General features: G+C 45.2%; 1 protein-coding gene across 1 annotated transcript in view; it reads right to left on the reverse strand.

Moving 5' to 3' along the window:
- The window catches only part of TRIM9 (tripartite motif containing 9), a 180,950-nt gene extending 172,573 nt beyond the window's left edge, over positions 1-8,377 (reverse strand). The window contains exon 1 of the mRNA XM_042781364.1: positions 7,556-8,377. Within this exon, the coding sequence (XP_042637298.1) occupies positions 7,556-8,377 (822 nt within the window). The remainder of the gene's footprint in view (positions 1-7,555) is intronic.
- Between the last annotated feature and the right edge of the window lie 737 nt (positions 8,378-9,114).

Genomic DNA, 9,114 nt, shown 5'->3' on the forward strand with positions numbered 1-9,114 from the left:
CCCACAGGTCCAACTACTTGCTCTCTCAGGGTAGCTGGCTGTGCCAAGAAGCCATCACAACCTTGTCCCCTGTCAGTGCTACTATACACCTGGACATTCTTACAACTCATACAAATACACAGGTAGAAACATCGTCTGCCAACCCTATATATGGTCATTGGCACATTCCCCCTGCCTAGACATACCTGATCATTCAGCCTGTTCACCCATCTATCCACCTGTAGATTAATGTTTGCCATCACCAACTGTATACTTTAAAAGAAGCACATATCCAAAATTTGTGCAAAATACTGTTTTAGCACCTTCTGCCCCTTTCCCAAGAAAACTTGCTGGTGCAATTGGATGCTAACTGAAAGGTTGGCAGTTTGAACCTACCAGCTGCTCCGTGGGAGCAAGATGCAGAAATCTGCTTCTGTAAAGATTTACAGCCTTGGAAACCCTGTAGAGTCAGTTCTACTCTGTCCTATTGGGTTGCTATAAGTCAGAGTCAACTTAGCATCTGTGGGTTCGGTTTGGTTTGGGGTCTCCTTCCACCATTCATACACAAGGAAAGTGAGGAACCACTTTGCTCTTACATCGCCACATTCATCTTAGTAAATAATAGCAATAGGAATCACAACACAACAATTTGGTGGTGGGGGTGTTGCCAGAGAGAGGGCGCGCTGAACTCCAGCTGCCAGTCTTCTCTATACTTCTCTGTCTTCTTTTTCATCAACAACTCTATTGCTTCACTTTGGAACCATCTCAAGAAATTTCCTCCATAATTAAAATGCAAAGGATCCAGGCAGGGAAAGAGGGCCCTCTTCTGCACCCAGAATGGCTTTCTCTTCACACAAGAGATGTTTGTTAGTTAATGCCTCCCTGCTCACACCACTCTGGTAGGCATTCTGCCCTGGCCTTTTCCTCCTGCTGAACAGTAAGCCTGGGAGTCATGTCAAGTGGTACTATCTGTCAGCAACAGGACTGGGGGGAAGGGAAGACACATTCTACTTGGGTTCAAATTTAAGTGGGGGTGGGGAGGCACCAAAAACTGCAATCAATATAAATAATATTTTAATGCAATATTTTAAAATCAAAATTAATGTAAAAAATCATGATGAAAATATAGCAAGACAGGATCAGTTTACTGATTTTCCTTTTGCTTCAGGCTCCAATACAGCTTCACATGTCATGCCAAGCTGGTGTTTAGTCACGTTGGACCTTGAATAGACCAAGAAGTAAAAAGAAGCAGAGATGAGAGAATGAGCAGTGTGATGGATGGCATATTTGTTTAAAATATTTGCTGTTACCTCTCTGTTGGAAGAGTGTAGTTCCTGCTGCACTGACATCAGGCTTAGACACATGACTTCTTTTAGCCAATGAAATGAAAGCAAAAGAGACATGCAAAGCTTTAAGAGCTATTGATGGTTCTGCACTGCTCTTTTCCCTCTACCATAAGGTTGGCATATTCCAGAACTCCTCTTTCAGCTGGGCTTAACAATGACATGGAGAAGGGCCACAGATGACTCAGTGGACTTTGATGTGAGTAAGAAATTAACTGCTGTTGCTATAAGGCACTTAGATTTAGAGATTATTTGTTACTAGCTTGTTACTATAGCATAATTTAGTGCAAGGTGACTGATTCACAGAATAAAGTTAGTCTCTAGCTTTCCAGTTCTATTCTCCTCTGCCTTTATTTTGTTTCATTTCCCCTGAAATCCTCTGAGATCACCTAAATTGGTTTATATTTCTTATAACCAAAAATCCCTGATAGAAATGATATTATTTACAACTATATCATTCTTTTAAACAAATTTGGTGAAGATATATACAACAAAACATCATACACCAATTCAACACTTTCTACATGTACAGTTCGGTGACTCTGGTTATATTCTTTAAGGTGTGCCACCTTTCTTGATATCCTTTTCCAAATTATTTCACCATCATTAACACAAACTCATCGCTCCCTAAGTTTCTCATCTAACCTTTCAAGTTGCTGTTGTCAATTTGATCATATAGATAATTCTTTAAAATGACACAATGATCAAGGCACACATTCTTTTCTAATTAAGCTAAATATTGTTTCATTTAAAGATGACTTCAGGATAGCTTCAGCTTAAGGTTTAGAGATTTCCCCAGGGCAATAGTTTTTCTGGTGTCAACCAGTCTCTGTGGCTCCAGAAAGTCTAGATTCCATGAGAATTTGAAGTCCTGTTCCACATTCCTATCCCTTTTGTTTTGTTTTATGCTATACAGTCTTTGATCAAATTGTTCAGGCACCATCCAGTGCTTCTGGTCTCATGGCAAAGGAGGCAGTTCATGGAAGCAATTAGATACATAGTCCAGGAACTACTTCATTTTTAAATATTTATCATGCAGTAGAGTCTATCTTCCTCTGTGACAAAGTTAAGTTATATGCATATACACACTCTGAAAAGACCATTAACTTATTTAGGTGAGAAAAGTGTAAAGATGGTAAAGATAATTATTGTCTGTACATTATTTCTATTCCTCAATAACAGATGGCTGTTATCTCATTTTCTCTCACTTTATGCAAACGGTGATTTGACCTGAAATTCTAATTAATAGGATCTTTTTGTGGCATACACTGGAAAAATAATTTCTGTCACTTCAAAGTGATAATAATGTCTTCTTTGGAGAAGCTGAAAAAAACTGAATTATATTAGCTATCATTTTAGTTTTTTCATTTGGATAACAAAATACATTTATTATTGTTTAATATGTAAATAAATCTTTGTACAGTATTCTCATTCCTGAGCTAAATTAGAATATCCCCTCTGGCACCATGAGGATACAATTCACTCTTTTTGGCCTCTCCTTTACATTGCACCTGTGTGCTCTTAGAGAACCTAGCAGAGTACACCAAGCTGGGGGATCAGATTTTTTATGTGGGTAATTGTTAACTAGTGAGGCACCACCTTCTGTTCTATATGAAAAAAAAAAAAAAGTCTTCCTCTTGTGCCGAATTGGAATTAGTAAACATTTTAATTATTTTTCAAAATACTTTAAAAAATATAGTTTTAAATCCTTTACATCCTTTTTTGGTGAGAAGCACAGGTTAAGAAATTTGCTTCAGGTCACCCACAAGTAAATGGAAGCATCAGTTCTAGAACCCTGACCACCTGTCATCTAGCTCTTTCTGTTAGACCTCAGTACAAACAGGAGCAATACCCTTTTTTGTAACATTCTCCTTAATACCTGTGAGAATGTTTACATTTCACACAGAGTATTCTGATTGTGCCAGAAATAAATTTAAAAACATTAAAAAAACATGAACATATGCTATCTGGAACATATAATGTTTACTGTTGATATATATAGGTATCCAAATATCATTTTTGTTACATCAAATAACATTTTGCTATACAAGTATTTGATGAGATGTCACCATACAACAAAGCAGATTGTTTTCTAGAATGGTTTGAAGGCATATCAATTGACGGTTTATTTTAAAATACTGCTTACAATGCCAATCATAATTTTTTAAAAGATAAGAAAATAACATTTGAGACAAGATTCAGAATGAATAATCAGTCTTTAGGATAGAAAGAGAAAGGTAATCCTTGCTTAACAACACAAGCACAAAAAAATGGTTACACATATATTACTGATAAAACACATCACAAGTTGAAGGATAATGTTAGGATTTAGAAATATGAACTGCTTAAAATTACAAGTAATAATAGTGGTTCTGTTGTGTGTGCCATGCAGTTGATTCTGACTTGTAACAACCCTGTAGGACACAGTAGAACTGCCCCATAGGGTTTCCTAGGCTACAGTCTTTACAAGAGCTGAAATCTAGGTCTTGTCTCCCTAGAAATGGTTCATGGATTTGAACGACCAAGTTCTTGGTTACCGGTGCTCCTAACAGTGGTTCTAGGTGCCTATTTTTAAGCCTACAAAGTCATTTTCGTACCAACCTAAGCTGGATAAAGAAACATAGCAAGTGCTAATACTGGTAGCATAATGCCTAAGGCACTTGACTGCTAACCAGAAGGCTGGCGGTTCAAACCCACCAGCCACTCCTTGGAAGGAAGGTTGGGCAATCCTACTTCCGTAGTGATAACTGCCTCGGAAACCCAAGGAGGGGTCGCTAGGAGTTGGGGCCGACTCTATGGCAAATAACAACAACACTAAATAAAAAGTGTTACTAGATATGTGTAAGGCTATTTTATGTATTATTATTTTACATGGATTTTGAAGATCAGAACTACAAATAGCTGAAAAATATTTTAAATTGATCAATTGACAACTAGTGAATTTCAACCAATTGTTTTTAAAACACCTTAAAAAATAAATTTTAGCCTATTTTCCTTGACTATGGAAGATGTTGAGTTAGTGCCTGAGGGAAATATTTATTCACAGGATTTTCTTTATCAGTAGATATGATTTGTTAATATGATAGAATATTAATGGACACTTTCAGGTCTAGTAATAACTTGCATTGATAAATAACTGCCCAAACTTTGTTAGAACTACTTAGTGAAATGATTTGTTCTCTTATGTTCTGAAAGACATAAAAATTGTCCTATGCGTTTTTGCAGAGATAGAGGAATCATTAAATATAATAGACTATATGAGAAAACTGTACATTAACACATTCATTTCCTTGTTACGGAGATAAGAGAGAGGAATGATGTTTGTGTTCATCTAAAAGATGACAAGTGAATGTTAAAATCTGTCATTCTTCTGCTTTGTTTATTCTTGGAAGTTTCATGATCCTGATATTAACTGAACAAACATTATACCTACTTTGTATTTTTTGGGAAAAAAAAAAGTGCAAAAGATCAGAGAAGAAATGGTCTTGTTTTTCCCTCCATGAGTCACCCAAAATCAACCCTCTTTTCCTTGCCTACTTATCTTGTGTCCCAAGGATTATAATTCCTTTTTAGCAGACATCCAAATTTCAACCCAGTCAGCACCACTATTGGAAGCACTTACAACTTCCATTCTTGATAAAACAAATATCTACATTGGGCTTGACAGAGATAAAGCTTTTTTTGGTCTTATGAATAAAGCATAGGCTCCTCTCCACAGAAAAATAATTCTATGACTCCACCATCCCAATTAGCATGTGACTCTTAAGTTCTTTTTCCAGATAGGGCAATTAATTTCTTTGTTCCAAAGATACTTTTCTGGAGCAATTTCACATTGACTATAGCCATCAGTTTTCATAAGGAAGGTTGGGCAGTCTGCTTCCATAGTGATACTGCCTCGGAAACCCAAGGAGAGGTCGCTATGAGTTGGGTCCGACTCGACAGCACATAACAACAACAACAACAACAACATAGCTATCAGTTTAAGAGTTGAAATCTTAATATGAGGAAAAAATTGGCTGTAAACTAAGGTTTAAAAAACTTTCTAAATTAAATATGTCCTTTTTAAAATTTTAAATCAAAGTGTTTTAAAAACAGTAGCATGTACCTAGTGGGGCTTGATTTGTACTGAATAAAATTTCCATCTAATATGGTTTTCTAAGTTATATGTGAGAATACAAATGACTGGAAACACAGGTCGCATTCAATTGGGATCAGAAATTAAGAAAACCTCTGCTGGTTGCTGAAAATGGTGATGTTTTACTTTATTTTCCTTGCTGTAAATATAAGTGTTCCAGCCCCAATTCCAGGGCCCCTGCTCCAAGGCCAGCCTTTCTCCACCTCCCAGGAAGACCTCTGAGTGCAGGGCCAGCCTTTCTCCACCTCCCAGGAAGACCTCTAGTGCAGGGCCAGCCTTTCTCCACCTCCCAGGAAGACCTCTGAGTGCAGGGCCAGCCTTTCTCCACCTCCCAGGAAGACCTCTAGTGCAGGGCCAGCCTTTCTCCACCTCCCAGGAAGACCTCTGAGTGCAGGGCCAGCCTTTCTCCACCTCCCAGGAAGACCTCTAGTGCAGGGCCACAGTGGAGGCCTGGAAGCGTCTTCACTGCCTCGCCTCATCCTTGGATTTGCAACACAGTGAAGTGACGGAAATCTTCCTCCAACAATCGTGAACCCTCTGTTCTGCCCTCCTAACCCTCAACTAAATGGGTTGTTTAAAAAGCAAAAGTCAAATTTAGGCACATCTCCTCAAAGATGATTTCCTTCCTTCTAAGCAGCGGTGAGCAAAACATTATAAAGAACTCTTTCCTCATGAAGCTCATTTTCTAGTTGGAAGGGGAAGGGAAAAGCATTAGAAAAATACAAAAGTAACTTGACAATTAAAATGCATAGCATGTCAGAAAGTGATAAGTACTACGCAGACAAAGCAGGGAGGGAATTAAGGGGTGTCTGAGGCGGGTGGCAGCAGTTATGGTCAAGAAGATCTCATTGCGAAGGTGACATCTGAGCAGAGATTGAAGGAGCCGAGAATCGGGATTTGAGGAAGAGCATCCCAGGCTGAGGAAACTCCAAATGCAAAGGCCTTGGGGCGGGAAGGTGCCTGCCTGGCTGTATTTGAGGAACAGCAAGAGCAGCGTGGGTAGTTAGCGGGAGGAAATGCGGTCGAAGAGGTTAAGGGAGAATGGGTCATATAGGTTCTGGTAACCATTCTAAGGACGGTCCGAGAAACGAGAGGAACCACTGAAAGATTTTGACTAGATGATAGCATGACTTAACAGCTTGTTAAAAGCGTTCTTCTGGACACTAGCCTAGGTGCAGGTGCTGTTAAAAGAGACCAGAGGGATAAATCTGGTAACAGGTGTCACAGAGTTTGTACATACAATTACTGAAAGAGGAAAAGGGGCGAATTCTGGAGCTATTGGTGTTTGAGTGTAGATGGGGAGAGCGGGTTGCTCTGGGAGGTGCAGCTGTTTGGCTTTCAGGCCACGACCGCACAGAAACCTCCAGTCTTGCCACTCCTGCTCTGGTCCCCACCGGAAGGGTCAGAGCCTCCGCCTGCAAGTCGTGTTGCTATGGAGATCACAGACCCAACCGGACCTTCTCTAGCCCCTGGCTCCGCCTCCTGACCGCGAGGCACTGGGACGCAGAATCTTCTCAGGCTGGGGAGCCCAGTCTCGCCCAGAGCTGGCTTATCTGTATTCCGCTGCCCGCGGCTTGCTCGCCCCCGCCGTGACTCACGGCGCGGGCCAACCCAGCAGCGCCGGGCCCCCGCTGTCAGCGCGACCCCACCACCTCATGAAGCTCATTTTCGTACCCCTCACCAGGGGCCGACGCCCGAGACCCGCAGCAGGTCCTGCCCTTAAGCGTGCCGGGTGGCCCTGGGCACTGACACGCTTGTGCCCACCTACGTCGAGCTTTTTCCGCACCCGGTCCGCAGCTTCAGGCTGCAGGTCCACCGCGGAGAGGGGCCGCCCTGCGCCGGACTCGAGGGCAGGGCGCCCCAGGAGACCTACTCTAAGGCCTCCCCGCGAGAACTCCCTGGGGACATTCAACTTCCCTGAGCGCCGTTCAAAGCTCCCCCGCACCTCCTGCAATGCACCAGACCAGGGAGGCAGACATCCGAGGCCGGTGCATTGCGCCCCCTCTGGGATGTACTGTGAGCAAGAGGTGGACAGTCTATCGGAAAATCAGAGGATAGGCGGTACGGGGAGTTAGGGTTCGTTTGTCTCAGGACTCACCTTGTGCAGTTTCCACATGGCCCCCAGAGCCTTGACTTCGTGGCTGGAGTGTTTGCCCTCCTCCAAGCACTGGTAGCAAACCGGCATCTTGCACTGCACACAGTACATGCTATGGTTCTCCAGCTCGTGGTCTGTACAGGTGGAGACCTTGCGCGGGCTCAGCCGCCGACTCACGCGGCCCTGGGCCGGGGGCACCAGGCGGTGCTTGGCCAGGGGCCCCCGGGGCGGGTGGCAGCGCAGGCGGCACGGATCGCAGTAGAAGACATCGCACTGTTCACACATGACGGTGGCCTCCTTGGGCGCCTTCTCGCAGAGCTGGCACTTGAGGGCCGCGGCTTTGCTCTGCTGGTAGCGGTCGATCACCCCTTCCAGGACTCGGTTTTTGGGGAAGCCGCGGAGCCCCCGGTCATCCAGGATGAGGCTGCGATGGCATTGGGGGCAGGTGATACAGGAGTTGCGGGGTACTGGGGCCAGAGCCGGTGACAGGTGGGTGGCCGGTGGCGGCATAGCCGGGGGAAACACGCGGACGCCGTTGGGGGACCTCTGGCACGGCGTAGTAGGGGCGCTGGCGAACCCCCCATAGGAGCCATAGCCACTGTCCGCCTCGCTGTACAGGCTCATCTTGTCCAGGTCCAGGTAGTCATAGTCCGAGACTCCGGAGCCCGAGGCCCGACGGCTCTGAGGGGACTCTGACTCTGGGGTTTGTACCAGGATGTTGCGGGCGCACGCCTGACATAAATTGTGAGAGCAGGGCAGGATGATGGGTTCCCGGTAGAAGGAGCCGCACACAGGGCATTTTAACTCCTCTTCCATCTCTTCCATGGGGACTGGGCTTGCAGCGAAGCAGCGGCAGCTAAAGCAGGTGCCTGAACTGGAGAGGTGGCCAACGGGCCTCTAGTGTCCAGCACCTTGGCCAGCGGCGGCGGAGGCGGTGTTGGCGCCTTCCCGCGTTGCCTTGGCGCGGACTCCTGCGAGGCGCTAGCTCTAAAGAGTCCTAGAGCCTCCGTGCGGTGAGCCAGTCCCGGAACGCCTTCTTCTGCTCTCCTAGTCCCGCCCCGGCCTCCAAACCGCGGCCCATTGGGCAGCGAATGAGAGAGCGAAGCTCTCATTGGCCACAAGCCCCGTCTATCTCTTCTCCTCCGCAGGACACAGGGGGTTTGGTGAAGGAGTCTGAAGATGGAGCGAGTCTTCGCTCCCAGCAGCGCGAGCTCCGGAGGGGGCTGGTGTGCGGAGGCGATGGGACCAGGAAGGAGGAATTAGGCGGGATGACTCATACTTCGCCCCGCTTGCTTCCGACCTCCGATATAGTCACCGGAGCGGGTGGCGTGAGAAACCCCTCCCACAGCAAGTGGGCTGGCGGGGGGAGCGGGTGCTTCTCGCCGACAGTTTGCGTTTGGCTTCCAGCTTTGGTCGCTGCGCGGACCTACCTTATTTTGGCCAGTGCTGCGCATAGCAGGGGGGAGGGGGTGCGGGCTTCTCCTGCTACTGCTGGCTGTATTAAATTAAAAACCAAACTCATTGCTGTCCAGTCGAACCCGACTCATAGCGACCTCTCCTTG

The sequence above is a fragment of the Orycteropus afer genome, unplaced genomic scaffold, assembly GCF_000298275.1.
Source record: "Orycteropus afer afer isolate SDZICR_OR568_19922 unplaced genomic scaffold, OryAfe1.0 scaffold00111, whole genome shotgun sequence".
Lineage (NCBI taxonomy): Eukaryota > Metazoa > Chordata > Mammalia > Tubulidentata > Orycteropodidae > Orycteropus > Orycteropus afer.